Here is a 15,597-nt window from a genome sequence, read left to right as displayed (position 1 = left end):
CCAAATCTGAAATTGTTGTGGGCGAGGACAAAGTCACAAAGCTCAGCCACCAGGTGTGCTGTGGCCTCATCAGGGATACTGTTCCTGACAGCTTGTAGCCCATCCTCGTGTGTCATATTGGTGTAGAGAGCTTCTACATCCATGGTGGCCAGGATGGTGTTTTCAGGAAGATCACCAATGCATTGTAGTTTTCTCAGGAAATCGGTGGTGTCTTGAAGATAGCTAGGAGTGCTGGTAGCGTAGGGTCTGAGAAGAGAGTCCACGTAGCCAGATAATCCTGCTGTAAGAGTGCCAATGCCTGAGATGATGGGGCGTCCAGGATTTCCAGATTTATGGATCTTGGGTAGCAGATAGAATACCCCTGATTGGGGCTCTAGGGGTGTGTCTCTCTAGATTTGTTCCCGTGCTATAGCAGGGAGTTTCTTGAGCAGTTGGTGTAGTTTCTTTTGGTACGTCTCAGTGGGATCGGAGGATAGTGGCCTGTAGAAAGTGGTGTTGGAGAGTTGCTTGGCAGCCTCCTGTTCATAATCCGACCTATTCATGATAACTACAGCACCTCCTTTGTCAGCCCCTTTGATTAGAATGTCAGGGTTGTTTCTGAGGCTGTGGATGGCCTTGCGTTCTGTGCAGCTGAGGTTATGGGGCAAGTGATGCTGTTTGTTCAGAATCTGAGCCTGTGCACGTCTGCGGAAGCACTCTGTGTAGAAGTCCAGTCTGTCATTTCGACCGTCAGGAGGAGTTCACGCAGAATTCTTCTTCTCGTAGTGCTGATAGGAGGGTTCCTTTTGGTCAGTGCGCTGTTCAATGGTGTGTTGAAACTATTCCTTGAGTCGGAGACGACAAAAGTAGGCTTCCAGATCACCACAGAATTGTATAGTGTGCGGGCGGGTGGTGGGGCAGAAAGAGAGTCCCCAAGATAGGACAGACTCTTCTGACAGGTTAAGTGTGTGGTTGGATAGATTAACAATATTGTTGGGTGTGTTAAGGGTACCCTTGTTGAAGCCCCCTGTGGCATGTAGGAGTTTAGATCATTTACTGCCCTTTATAGGCATCAGAAAATAAACACAGGAGAGAGACCCCATAAGTGTTTGGACTGTGGGAAAGGTTTCACAGAGAGATCACCACTTCTTACACATCAGACACTTCACACAGGAGAGGGACCTCATAAGTTCTTGGACTGTGGGAAAGGTTTCATACTAAGCTCACAACTTATTAGACATCAGAGAATCCACACCGTAGTGAACCCTTTTAAATGCTTGGACTGTGGGGAAAATTGTAACTGTAGCTCAAAACTCACTCAACATGAGAAAACCCACATGTGAGAAAGACACTATAAATATTTTGAAAGTGGGAAAAGTTTAATTGGAGCTCTCGTCTTATTGCACACCTCACATTCCTTCTTAAGACAAACCTCAGAATTGCCTCGACTGTCGGAAATGTTTCCTGTAGAAGTCAGCCCTTGTAACACATCAAAGGATCCACACAGGAGAGAGACCTCATCAGTGCTTGGACTGTGGGGAAAGCTTCATTCAGCGATCACCCCTCATTAAAAGTAAGAGAATCCACAGAGGTATGAGGGAGCCTAGGAATAGCCGGACTGCAGGAAAAGATTCAATTTGACTTCACACCTCAGTGATCCACACAGCAGAGAGGCCTTGAATGCGGGGGAAGCTTCATTAGCTGCTCCCGGAGTATCAAGCATCTAGAAATCCGCACAGGGAAGAAACCTCTGAGATGTTCTCAGTGCGGAAAATGCTCCAAGTGGAGCTAACACCATGTTGGACATCAGAGACTCCCCCACACAGCAGGGAAATTCTCTCAGGGCCCTGACTAGGCCATAGGAACAACCCCATTTCCTCGTTCCCACACACGTCAGGGGCTTTTGGCTCCCAAGGATCCAGCTGCCCCTGACTGGGGTGAGGATCCATCAGCAGCCGAGCATCAGCTGGTCAGTGACCCACTGGCTCTGCCTGGTCTAAGCAAACCCCAGGCAGAGGAGGAGAAGCCCCGATCAGCCCCTCCTCCCTGCTGCAGCCCTGGCTGCTGAGCTGATGGGCCATAGGTGGGGGAAGGGAGAGAGAGAAACTCCTCCAGCCGCTCCCTCTGCCTGGCTGAAGTTCCCCCCTCTCCCTTCCCCTGCCAGCCAGGATCCCTTTGCCATGGAGATGAGGAGAAGGACACTTGGGCCAGGCCCACCTTCACTTTAGACACCTGTACCCATCCCCCATCTTCCACCAGCCCCTGAGCTGGGCTCCCCCACTGACTTGAGCTGTTCCCTTTTGGACAAGTGTCCCCGGGGGCTGCTAATTCCTCCCCTCCCCCAATCCCCCAGGGTGCTGGGCTCTGGGGGAATCAAATGTTAAGGGACCAGGACTTTGGGTTCTGTGGATGTCTCTGGGGATTGAATGGCTGGGGCTGGTGGAGCTTGATATCAGGGGAACTGGGTGCTGGGGTATCGAGTGTTTGGGCATCATGGGATAAGCGCATTCAGACAGCACCACTGAGAGGCACTGATTCCCACAGGACCTTTTGTCAGAGGCCTGGAGATCCCACCTCTGCCTCCGCAGCATCACCCTCTGAAGTTCTGGCTACGCTAGGAGGTGTGGTCGGGATTAGCCAGCAGATCTCTGTGACCCTCCACCAGATTTCCTAGTGTAAACTCACTCTGAGCATCTGATGTGTTCTGACCAGTGTTCCCTCAGTTTTTACATCCATGTGTGGAATGAATTTGGTTCTATGCACCGGTATGTGATGCATCATCTCCATACTAGTTCACATGGGGGTGGGGCCAAGGGGTTTGGAGTGGGGGGGGGGCTCCGGGCTGGGACAGAGGGATGGTGTGCAGAGGGGTGAGGGCTCTGGCCAGGTGTGCGGACTGTGGGATGGGGATGCGGATGAGGAGTTTGGGGTGCAGACTGCGGTGGGGAGAGGACTCCCCCCAGCCCTCTCTCACCACAGCTGCTTGGGACTGGGTGAGAGGCACCTCTCCCCAGCTGTGGCAGCTCCTGTGGTCCTGGGCTGGGCTGAGGGAGGGGTTCCTCTCCCCAGCAGCTCCAGTGGACCTGGGCCAAGCCTGGGGAGGGGCTCCTCTCCCTGCCTTCCTCCACGGCCCTCGATAGCCAGCCGGTCATGCCCTCCCCATGTCCCACCGTGTCCTGCATTGGGATGACAGAGAGTTTCTTTGACCCACTCGCCCCACACTGATCCCTCTTGTGATAACCTCTGCACCCCATGTTCACCACTTGTGTAGGGTTATGATATTTTGTGTGCAAAGTGTGCCTGGTGAGGGATCATTGGAAAACTCATGATCTGCTGAATGTTGTGCTGTTGAAATGCGTGTGACACCAGTGCATGTAGAATGGTGAGATTTTAATGTATGTTTGTTGCTAGGCTGACCATATTCCAGGTGCCCCAAAAGAGGACACTAATGGGGGGTGGGAGCTGATGGGGGGTGTAGAGTTAGGGGTGCTGGAGGGGGTGCGGTGGGGATACTCATGAGGTGAGGGCAGTGTTGGCAGCTGTCACAGTGGCAGAGTGCTGGCAACAGCTGTCAGTCAGCGCCGACCTGCGGGACACCCCCCAGGACTGGGAGTCTGAGCCTGGGTGGGAGGGATCTCACAGCAATCAATCACCTATGGATGCAGGGCGATTTGCTAGTTGGGAAGGTGACTAATCAGGGATGTTTCTGAGCTTCAGTGGTTGTGCTCTGCAAACACCCCCGGACATTTGCTGTTATGGCAAAACCCCTCAGCAGGCTCAAAGAAGAGGATCTGTCCATAAAGACCCAGACATATGTCAAAGTTTTTGTTAGTGAAATATTTCATAGTTCAAGGGATTGTCCCACTCAAACTCCTGAGAGATGACAAAGGACCGACTGTGGGTATTAGAAAACTCTTATCTGGCCGTCCATCACCAACAGGAAGAAAGGGGTAAACAAAGAAATTTATAATTCACCTGAAGGATGCTTTGGAGCTCACACACACCATGAAGTTGCCTGACCCCATGACGGTTGGCCCCTTACTGAAACTTAGTGGGGGTGGGAGGGGTTGGTTGGTACCAAAAGACAGGAAGGGCCAATGAGAAAAGAAAACCCTGAGGCAGGCAGGCCAATGAGGGAGTCAGGTGCCCGTTCTCTGTGTGAGCTGGAGTTGCCTGCCAGAGAAGGGCAGAGGAGCAGCCAGAGCTGGGTTGGAGGCAGAGCAGCAGAAGCATTGATGCAGAGGGAAGCTGGGTCTGGAGCAGTCTGGAGCTGGGTGTGGTGAGCAGCTGGGTAGAGCGAGGGGGGACCCTGGGCAGTGTGGGATGACATCATGTTTTCCTTTCCCCTTTCCCATTTTTTCCTTAATCTTTTTTATTACTTGCTGTTTAATAAATCGTATTTGTTCTGAACTTTATGCAATGCTGAATGGTGACATCAGGGATGTGTCCGGAGTGAAGAGAGCACCCCAGAGTGGGGATACGACACCCTAGCCTCTGTCCTGAGTGATCGCAACAAAATTGGGTATGAATGCCCTGCAGGAATCTTGGGGCCAGCCTGGTCGGGGTTTCAGACACCGGAGTGGAAGGGGAGTCCTCGAGGTCAGGCAGGTCTCCAGGTAAAGGGACTGGGAACAAGGACTCAGGTCCTTATGCTATTCCATACTATCAGGGTGGTGTATAAGCCAGAAAAGTTCCCCACAATAGTAAGACCGTTTCCCCCTCTTACCTCTCTGCATATTTATTGGTTTCTCCTAAAGTTAGTTAGGATTATAGGGGAAAGTGTCAGAGCGGCCACCAGGGAGAGTTGCTGGCCACACTGTGAGGCCACCAAATTTGGTCGTGAGAATCCCTGCGCTAGATGCTCATGATGGGCCCTTCTGACTGTAGAGCCTGTGAGTGGAACAGGAGCCGGACACAGAGATGCTGCATCGCGGTGGGTTGATCGCTAGGACCCAGGAGCAGCTGGGAGGCGGCTCTGGGGGGAGCGATCGCTGGGCTCAGGCCCGGCAGCAGGAAGTGACTCGCAGCCGCTGCGGTGACTCTGTCTCCTGGCGAGATCCCCGAGCCCCGGCGCCTGGTGCTGGGAGCCCGGAGCCCTGGCTGCAGCCGGGAGAGGGGAATCTCCAGCAGGGCCCTTCCCGCTGCTCCCCAGGAGCCTCTCCCAGGGCAGAGCCCCCAGCCCGGCCAGGCCCCTTCCCGGCCCGGCCCCTGCCCCAGGGGGACCCCGCTCGGAGGGAAGGTAAGAGAGACCCCCCCCCCGTCACCCCCGGGCTGCAGGGGGAGGAGGATAAAGAGGTGCAGGGGGTGAGGGCAGGCAGGGAGGGCGCAGGAGGCGGGTGCTGGGGATGCGGGGGGCAGGCTGAGTTGGGGGCCGCGGCGCACTGAAGAGAAGATGAGGCCATGCGGGGGGATTGGGGGGCTGAGGGGAGGGAGGCTGGAATGGGGGAAGATGTGAGTGGGGGGCACTGCGAGGGAATGGGTTTATGTGGGGAGACTGGCGGGGAACAGAGGCAAAAACCCAGCCCCATCCCCCCACACCCACACCCTGCTCCCAGTGTGTTATTGTCAGACACACCCGTGCTGGTGGGGTCTGTGTCTCATGAGTTTTGGGGTCGCCCAGGGCCCTGGTCTGATTTCTGGGCAGGATTCACATCTCAGCCACACCGGAGTCACTGCTGCTTTGGCAGGCAGGGAGTGTGGATGGGCCAATGGGATCAGCCTCTGCCTGCCTGTCCCTGGGGGATGCTGCAGGAGTCCAGGGCAGCTCATTCTTTAGGTGATGCCATCAGAGGGCTCCTGCTGCTCCTAAGGTGAGAGGGGTTTACACGGCAGTGTGGGGAAATCCCCTAATGTGGCCCCTTTAGTTCTGCTTTTTTTCTAGCATTTGGCTCAGAGACACTGTTACTGGGAGGGTCTGAAGAGTCTGGGGGGGAATTGGGGTGTGACATGGACTGAAGCCCCTTCTCTAACCTCCCCCATCGCCCCTCTTGCCCCAACAGGCTGAGGAATCACGTCCACGTTTTGCTCCAGTCTTCCAGGACGCAGGGAAGGGAAATGTCTGTGATGGAGCCAGCTCAGGTAGGGGATTTTCAGGGAGCTCCTGGGCAGGGAGGAGACAAGGTGTGATAAACCTGCTGATTTTCTGAGTGGGCCCATTGGTGATGGGGGAGGGGAGACGGTACATTCTCCCATTTCTCAAACAGGATACAACCCCCTTACACAGGGCTGGGAACATTTTCAAGGCTCCCAGTGCTGGAGTGAGACCCCACTAGCCTGGGGCTGCTGTAAAATACGAAGGGAAGCTGTTGGGATTCCTGTCCCTGGCTCAGAGCTCTGCTTCCCGTATCAGCCTGTGTCTGGCAGGTGTGTGGGAAATGAGAAGACCCTGCCCTGCTCCGTGTGCTGGGGGGGGACAAGGAGCTCTCACCTTCTCCCCATCCCCTGAAGCCTCCTGGCTGCTCGGAGCAGGATGGGGGTGGGATTCTGCTACTCTGTCGCTCCCAGAGCTTCCATTTCTTTATCCGTCCTCACACATGACTAGTGGGATTGTGGCTGGAGCAGCAGGTAATGAGTGGGGGCTTTTGGTGTTCCAGATGCCGGTGACCTTCGAGGAGGTGGCTGTGTATTTCACCCAGGGGCAGGGGGCTCTCCTGGACCCCGCTCAGAGAGCCTTCTACAGGCACGTTATGCAGGAGAACTACGAGACGGTGACCTCGCTGGGTAAGAGATTCTTGTCCCCTCGGTTATTCGAAGTCGTGGGGTCTGCGTGTCTAACTCTGGTCAGGTTCTTCCCTGGTCAGTTAGATCAGAGGCGAGTGGGTTCCATAATGCACAGCTGCCGTGTGAGAGAGACTTGCATCTCTGTGCCCTCTCCAGTGGGACATGGGTGTCAAAACCCAATGGACAAGCTAAACCATCCCCACCCCTCCAGCTTTCAAAGGGGCATAAATCCATCATTGCCCTGTCTGTGTTGTTTCGCAGCTGCACACACAATCCCTGTTCACCTCCCTCCTTGGGAATAGCTCCAGCCATGGGGAGGGCTCTGGGCTCTGCAGGTTTAGAAAGAGGCAGGGGTTTAAGTGCAGAGCTGTGTGTGAGTCAGCAAGGCCTCCAGAGTGCACAGATCTTGGGAACGCCTAGTGAGGGTGTAGTAATAATTCAACTCACCTCCCCAGACAACTTCCTCTGCGCAAGGGACTGAGTGACCATTTTCCCGTCCTCTTGGCTTCCATGTTCCTCCAGCAGAGCGCAGGGACAGGTTCCACTCACGGAATGTCCTTTCTGACAAATACTCCACCAATGCTCCATGCACCCTAATCTGGTCTGATTTCACCCTCTGCACAGGATTCCCCCTTCCCAAACCTGAGCTGATTGCCCGGCTGGAACGAGGGGAAGAGCCGTGGGTGCCCGATCTCCAGGCCTGCGAGGAAAGAAGGCTTCTGAGATGCACCCATACAGGTGAGGACTGACACAGAAACCATCTAGGGAATGAAGGAAAAAGGTGAGGATCCCAAAATATGGTGTGAGTAATCGCCCTCAGTTCTTCCTCATCTCAGCCAGGACAGGGCTGCAGTCATCAGATATAGCTCACGCCATTCCACCCAGCCTCTTAGCTGCAGGAGTTTGCTTCCCAGCTTTCCTTCCCTGTGAGTGTTTGGGTGGGATGTGGAGGCGGAGTCCCGTTGCTCAGTCTTTGTGTTGGGTTTTCCCTTTGTGCTATTCCTCTTTTTCCCCAGCACAATGACTCCTGTCCGGATTGTGTCTCTCCCAGCAGGTGCTGAGCGAGGGAGTGAGAATGAGGCGGGGAATCATCATGAGGAAGTTCCCAGGGAAGTGGAACCACAGGGGACCTTTGTGGGCAGAGCTGAAGGGAATTTTTCCCAGTGCTTGGAGCAGGCAGAAGGCTGGGGAAGTTGGCACAGGTCAGAGAGGCTTCTGGGACACCTCCCAGGGAAGAAAGTGGATGAATCTATTAAGGGTGGGGGAAGAGAGGAGGATCCCAGAGCGCCGCAGACAAATCCCAAGAAAGAGACACCCTGGCACTACCTTCAGTCCCTCGAGTGCGGGAAATGTTTCATTTCAAAGACACAAATAATTAGACATCAGTTAAGCCACACAGGGGAGAGACCCCACAACTGCTTGGACTGTGGGAAAAGTTTCACAGAGAGGGCAAACCTTGTTCAACATCAAGCAATCCACACAGGAGAAAGACCCCAAAGGTGCTTGGACTGTGGGAAAAGTTTCATACAGAGGTCACACCTAGTTCGTCATCAGGCAATCCACACAGGAGAGAGACCCCACAAGTGCTTGGACTGTGGGAAAAGTTTCATAAGAAGGTCAGACCTTGTTAAACATAAGTCATTACACACAGGACAAAGACCACACAAGTGCTTGGACTGTGGGAAAAGTTTTTTACAAAGATCAAACCTTGTTCAACATCAGGCAATCCACACAGAAGAGAGACCCCACAAGTGCTTGGACTGTGGGAAAAGTTTCATAAGAAGGTCACACCTTGTTTATCATCAGACAATCCAAAGAGGAGTAAGACCCCACAAGTGCTTGGACTGTGGGAAAGGTTACATACAAAGGTCAGACCTTGTTAAACATCAGGCATTACACACAGGAGAAAGACCCCACAAGTGCTTGGACTGTGGAAAAAGTTTCATACAGAGGTCACACCTAGTTCGCCATCAGGCATTACACACAGGAGAGAGACCCCACAAATGCTTGGACTGTGGGAAAAGTTTCATAGAGCGGTCAAACCTTGTTAAACATCAGGCAATCCACACAGGAGAAAAACCCCACAGGTGCTTGGACTGTGGGAAAAGTTTTTTAAAAAGATCAAACCTTGTTCAACATCAGGCAATCCACACAGAAGAGAGACCCCACAAGTGCTTGGACTGTGGGAAAAGTTTCATAAGAAGGACACACCTTGTTTATCATCAGACAATCCACAGAGGAGTAAGACCCCACAAGTGCTTGGACTGTGGGAAAGGTTACATACAAAGGTCAGACCTTGTTAAACATCAGGCATTACATACAGGAGAGAGACCCCACAAGTGCTTGGACTGTGGGAAAAGTTTCATAAGAAGGTCAGACCTTGTTAAACATCAGGCATTACACACAGGAGAGAGACCCCACAAGTGCTTGGACTGTGGGAAATGTTTCACAGAGAGGTCAAACCTTGTTAAACATCAGGCACTCCATACAGGAGAGAGACCCCACAAGTGCTTGGACTGTGGGAAATGTTTCACAGAGAGGTCAAACCTTGTTCAACATCAGGCACTCCACACAGGAGAGAGACCCCACAAGTGCTTGGACTGTGGGAAAAGTTTCATAAGAAGGTCACACCTTGTAGAACATCAGGCAATCCATACAGGAGAGAGACCCCACAAGTGCTTGGACTGTGGGAAAAGTTTCATAAGAAGGTCAGACCTTGTTAAACATCAGGCATTACACACAGGAGAGAGACCCCACAAGTGCTTGGACTGTGGGAAAAGTTTTATACAGATGTCACACCTTGTTCAACATCAGGCAATGCACACAGGAGAGACTCCAGAGGTGCTTGGACTGCGGAAAATGTTTCATATGGAGGTCTGACCTTATTAAACATGGAAGAATCCACACAGGATCTAAACTTCTGTGACACGTGGCAAGAAAGGGTTAAGTAACTTGCATGTAATTGACTCAGGGTCAACGTTTAGAGAGAGATTTTAAAAGTGTGTCCACCTTAGATAGCTAGAGTTTGAAATGTAAATGTGTATTTTCAAAGACTTGGAAGAAGAGGGCAAGTCATGTCTGAGTAACCTAATTGCCTTCTATGACGAGATAACTGGCTCTGTGGATGAGGGGAAAGCAGTGGATGTGTTATTCCTTGATTTTAGCAAAGCTTTTATATGATCTCCTACAGAATTCTTGCCAGCAAGTTAAAGAAGTGTGGGCTGGATGAATGGACCATAAAGGGGATAGAAAGCTGGGTAGATTGACGGGCTCAACTGGTAGTGATCAATGGCTCCATGTCTAGTTGGCAGCCGGTATCAAGAGGAGTGCCCCAAGGGTCGATCCTGGGGCCGGTTTTGTTCAGTATCTTCATTAATGATCTGGAGGATGATGTGGACTGCACCCTCAGCAAGTTTGCAGATGACACTAAACTGGGAGAAGTGGTAGATACGCTGGATGGTAAGGATAGGATACAGAGAGGATTGGGCCAAAATAAATCTGATGAGGTTCAACAAGGACAAGTGCAGAGTCCTGCACTTAGGATGAAAGAGTCCCATTCACTGCTACAGACTAGGGACCGAATGGCTAGGCAGCAGTTCTGCAGAAAAGGACCTAGGAGTTACAGTGGATGAGAAGCTGGATATAAGTCAACAGTGTGCCCTTGTTGCCAAGAAGGCTAACGGCATTTTGGGCTGTATAAGTAGGAACATTGCCAGCAGATTGAGGGACGTGATCGTTCCCCTCTATTCAACATTGGTGAGGCACATCTGGAGTATTGTGTCCCGTTTTGGGCCCCACACTAAAAGAAGGATGTGGAAAAATTGGAAAGAGTCCAGCGGAGGGCAACAAAAATGATTAGGGGGCTGGAGCACATGACTTATGAGGAGAGGCTGAGAGAACAGGGATTGTTTAGTCTACAGAAGAGAAGAAAGAGGGGGGATTTGGTAGCTACTTTCAACTACCTGAAAGGGGGTTCCAAAGAGGATGGATCTAGACTGTTCTCAGTGGTACCAGATGACAGAACAAGGAGTAATGGTGTCCAGTTGCAGTGGGGAAAGTTTAGGTTGGATATCAGGAAAAACTTTTTCACTAGGAGGGTGGTGAAGCACTGGAATCGGTTACCTGGAGAGGTGGTGGAATCTCCTTTCTTAGAGGTTTTTAAGGTCAGGCTTGACAAAGCCCTGTCTGGAATGGTTTATTTGGGGAGTGGTCCTGCTTTAAGCAGGGGGTTGGAGTAGATGACCTCCTGAGGTCCCTTCCAACCCTGATATTCTATCATTCTAAGAGGGGTAACTGTAGTAGTCTATGTTTAGCTATCCAAAGTGTTCCTGTATTCTGTTAAATCAGGGATCAATAATTCAGTGATTATACCCATGTCCCATGCCACTTGCCCAATTGCAACTCAGTCTCATTGAATTCGCTGGGGGTAGGGGCTGAAGGATGGAGGGAAAGTTTATAGCTGAAATTTTGCAAGGTTAGTGTTAATTGGATCTGTTTCGCTTTCCTGCTCGGACATTTTCTCTGGGGATCCCGGAGACGGAAAGGAGCAGGTGTTACTATCTTGACTACGCATCCCCATGGTGACTCTCTACACTATCAATTCTCAAAGTGTGGGCAGAGCATCCCAGTGGAGGCACAGGAATGTGTCAAGGGAGGCGTGATCAGTGCGGGTTGTTTGGTTGTTTTTTTTAAAGAGCACTGGCTGTGGGCCTCAGTTGGCTGGGGCTCATGAAGAAGGAACAGGCCTATCTGGGAGGTGGGGATAAATGCTCAGGCTCTCAAACCCAGGTGGAGCAGCAGCACAGAAGTTAGGGTGTCAATGGGGTGAAAAGTCTGCTGTGAACAGCGATATTGAGGAATATCACTTTTCACGTGGCCACCCTAACTTCTGTGCTGCTATTGGAGGACATCAGATCTGTGCACGTCGCCAGCGACTACTCTGCCTTTAGAGCTGGGTGGTGATATATGTGCTTTTGAGGGTGGGGGCGTAAATGACCACAGACACCAAGGTGGGGGGGGCAATGAAACACATCTGAGAACCACTAGTCTACACTCTTATGGGCACCACGTTTATAAAATGATAAATATTCTCCAAAGTATGTCTTGTGAGGTATCATGGGAAAAGTCATCATCTGCTGAATATTATTATCCAATTAAAATGTGTCTATCAGCACTGTCCATGGAGCTCTGAGAGTTTGCTGTATGTTTGTTACATGCTGTAAAGCTGGAAAATGCCCACAGACGAGCTCCTCAGAGACAATGTCACCTGCACACCAGCTAGGTGCTACGTGGCCATTAATTGCTTAGCCGGCCATTCACCAGCTGTGGAGCTGGGAACAAGAGAGTTACAATTCACCGGAAGCACGGCTGGACGCTCACTTAGGCCACAGACTGATTGTCGCCTGCCCCCCGGCTGGGGGATGAACCTCAAAGAGGAGAGTGGTATAAAAGCACAAGGGAGAATTGCCTCCATTTTTACCTCTCCTCTCCCATCTTTAAAGAAGGCAACAAGATGGCTTGAAAGGCAACAGGGGCCTTGGAGTGGGGAGGACAGACCAAGGCTGGAAGGAAATCCAGGCTGTGTACTAAAAACTATGAACTGCCTGCAACAGCAGGTGGGGTGAGAAAACGGGCTTGCTTTGTATTTTCCTTAGGCCTTGGCTACACTTTCAGATGTACAGCGCTGAGAATTAAACCAGACTTCATACAGCTGAGTAGGGAAAGCGCTGCAGTCTGTCCACACTGACAGCTGCCCAGCGCACTGTCGTGGCCACATTTGCAGCATTTGCTGCGCCATTGGGAGCGGTAGATTATGGGCAGCTATCCCACAGAGCACTTCTTCCCATTCTGGCGCCGTGGGTTGTGGGAAGGGGGCATGGGTGCGGGGGATTCTGGGTCCTGTCCCAATGCCCAGTTATGCATCGCTTCGCATCCCAGAAATCCCTTTCTTTTCATCCACCTTTGGCGCCATCTTTCAACGGTTTCTGTGCAGCGTGATCTGTCTGCGGGAAATGGAGCCCGAACTGGTGAGGCGTATGATGACTTATCTCGCCAGCACGTCACGTTTGGCTGTCGAACTATTCCTTAAGATCCAAAGTGACAGTGAGAGTGAGAGTGAGGAGTCCGATGATGCTATCGAGCCGCGTAACGCGTACGACACGAAATTGCTTGTGGCATCCACGAACATGCTCAGCACCGTGGAACACCGCTTTTGGGCTCGGGAAACAAGCACTGAGTGGTGGGATCACATCGTCATTGATGTCTGGGATGACGAGCAGTGGCTGCAGAACTTTTGGATGAGAAAAGCCACTTTCATGGGACTGTGTGAGGAGCTCGCTCCCACCCTGCGGCGCAAGGACACGAGATTGAGAGCTGCCCTGCCAGTGGAGAAGCGGGTGGCTATTGCAATCCGGAAGCTGGCAACTCCAGACTGCTACCAGTCGGTCGCAAACCAGTTTGGAGTGGGAAAGTCGACCGTTGGAATCGTGTCGATGCAAGTTTGCAAGGCCATTAATCGCATCCTACTCAGAAGAACCGTGATTCTGGGTAACCTGCAGGAAATAGTGGATGGCTTTGCACAAATGGGGTTCCCTAACTGTGGAGGGGCGATAGATGGGACGCACATTCCTATTCTGCCACCACCCCACCTAGGATCCGAGTATGTTAATCGGAAGGGGTATTTCTCTATGGTTCTCCAGGCGCTTGTGGATCACCGTGGGCGTTTCATTGACATTAACACAGGCTGGCACGGAAAGGTGCATGACGCACGCATCTTTCAGAACACTTGGCTGTTCAGGAAGATGCAGGCCAGTACTTTTTTCCCAGAGCGGAAGATCACGGTAGGGGAACTCTAAATGCCCATTGTGATCCTTGGAGATCGTGCTTACCCGTTAATGCCATGGCTCATGAAACCCTACACAGGGAGACTTGACAGCAGCAAGGAACGGTTCAACTACAGGCTGAGCCGGTGCCGAATGACTGTGGAGTGTGCCTTTGGCTGTTTAAAGGCCCGCTGACGATCTCTGTATGGGAAGCTGGACTTGGGCGAAAACAGCATCCCCGCGGTTATATCCGCGTGCTGTGCCCTCCATAATATTTGTGAAGGGAAGGGTGAAAGCTTCACTCAGGCATGAACCTCCGAGGTTGAACACCTGGAGGCTGAATTTTCACAGCCAGAGAGCAGGGCTAGTACAGGGGCCCAGCGTGGGTCTGCAAGGATTAGGGATGCCTTGAGGGAGCAATTTGAGGCTGAAAACCAGCAGTGATATCTGGTGCCCTGCACGGGAGTGAAGTGCAGTAGTTCCAATCTTTAGGAATCAGTGTTTGCTAAGCAGACAAGCAGTCTTGCAGTGCCTGTTTATTTCCTGGGCTAAGGAGTCTTTTACTTTATGCAATAATAAAGAATGTTTTCAAAGCCAAAAAATCCATTTATTAAAAAGAAAACAAATGTATTTATTGAAAAGAAACAAGGGGGTGGAGTGGGGAACGGTACAATCACAGATTCGCGTATGTCCTGTCTGGTGTGCTGTGCAGTGAGTGCTGCACTTCAGGACAGCTATACTGCATGGTGATGGGGGTTGAGTGCAGAGGATAAGGGTCGTGGTTTTCAGGGCTGGGTGGTGAAGATACTTGTGTTGGAGTAAATGGGGAAAGTGGGTTGGAGGTGACAGTGGGGCACAACGGAAAGAGTTTTGGGACAAGGGCTTAAGAGGGGGTGGCGTTTGCATTTCTGGTATTGCTCCTTCTGCATGGCTACGAGCTCCTGGATAGCGTCTCCTTGGTGCTCCAGGATGCTTATGAGCCTATCAGTGCTTTGCTGCCGGTGCTCCGTGCTTTGCCGCCGGTGCGCTACGTTTTCCTGGCGGATCCTGCTTTCTCTCTCCCTCCAGTCCTGTGCTTTCTCATTCTCTTTAATAGATTGCCACATCACTTCTTGCAGCATGTCTTCTTTGCTTTTTCGCGGTCTCTTCCTGAGTCTTTGCAGTCTCTGAGCAGGCGATAAGCGGGACGGCTGAGATCTCAAGGTTGATGCAGCTGTATAGGCAAAATGCAACATTTAACAGAGACAGCACTGTTTATACCAGACAGTAGTGACTCCCCCCGCACTTAAGGAGTAGAAAACACATAGGGTCTACACAATAGCATAATTTTCCCGTCCGAACCAGAGCACACATATCCCACGGGAGCCTCAAAATGGTGAGTAAGGGGGACTGATTGTTTCAGGGCTGGGCTGCACTGTCCTCTGGGTTTCTGTGCCTTGGGGAGAGCCAATAGCTTCAGGGGGCACGTACACTGAACACTGTCCCAACATTTTCCACAGGAGTTCGTCCTGGACGATATCTCGCTGCTGAGGGTGACCTGGGAAGCAAGGGAGGGTCTTCTACTGCAATGCGGCTTCCGCCCTGGCCCATATGCAGCTTGCCTGTGTGCAGCAATGGTCCCCCCGCCCCTCGTGGCACAGTGGCGCGGACACGTTAGCCTGGCTGGGACAAGGACCACGGTGGTTCTCCCGATAAACCTACGCAAGTGCATTGCACACGTTCTGGATGAGACATTCGAGGAGATTACCAAGGCCGATTACCGTGATGTGATAAACCACATCAATGCACTATTCCGCATCTAGGCATGCATGCCTAACCCTCCTCTCCCAAAGAGGCCGCACGGAAAAAATTTCTTCCCGAAAAAAACCCCGCTTACCGGGAACCTGCTCTTCTGTTTGTCCTCCACCAAGTACTGGCCACTGCGACTGGCTACCTTTCTCCTGGCTCAAGAAGAGCTCCTGGCTGCATGGCTCCAGGGTGTCTCCATCCGCCCCACCACCCTCACTGCCGTTTACCTCCTCCACTTCCCCCCCCCCAGCTCTGAAGTGTCCATGGAGGTGCTCGGAGTGGAGGTGGG

At 52.0% G+C, this 15,597-nt stretch overlaps 1 protein-coding gene across 1 annotated transcript in view; it reads left to right on the top strand.

Moving 5' to 3' along the window:
* LOC135888219 (zinc finger protein 436-like) overlaps positions 1-15,322 on the top strand; it is a 29,582-nt gene extending 14,260 nt beyond the window's left edge. Inside the window, exons 10-12 of the mRNA XM_065416029.1 lie at positions 6,573-6,699; positions 7,324-7,437; positions 15,132-15,322. Coding sequence (XP_065272101.1) covers positions 6,573-6,699; positions 7,324-7,437; positions 15,132-15,322 — 432 coding nt within the window. The remainder of the gene's footprint in view (positions 1-6,572; positions 6,700-7,323; positions 7,438-15,131) is intronic.
* The last annotated feature ends 275 nt before the right edge of the window (positions 15,323-15,597 follow it).

Source organism: Emys orbicularis, chromosome 13 (assembly GCF_028017835.1).
Source record: "Emys orbicularis isolate rEmyOrb1 chromosome 13, rEmyOrb1.hap1, whole genome shotgun sequence".
NCBI classification, from domain to species: domain Eukaryota; kingdom Metazoa; phylum Chordata; order Testudines; family Emydidae; genus Emys; species Emys orbicularis.
Note: the sequence above shows the minus strand (reverse complement) of the source record. Positions and strands in the feature narration are given on the sequence as shown.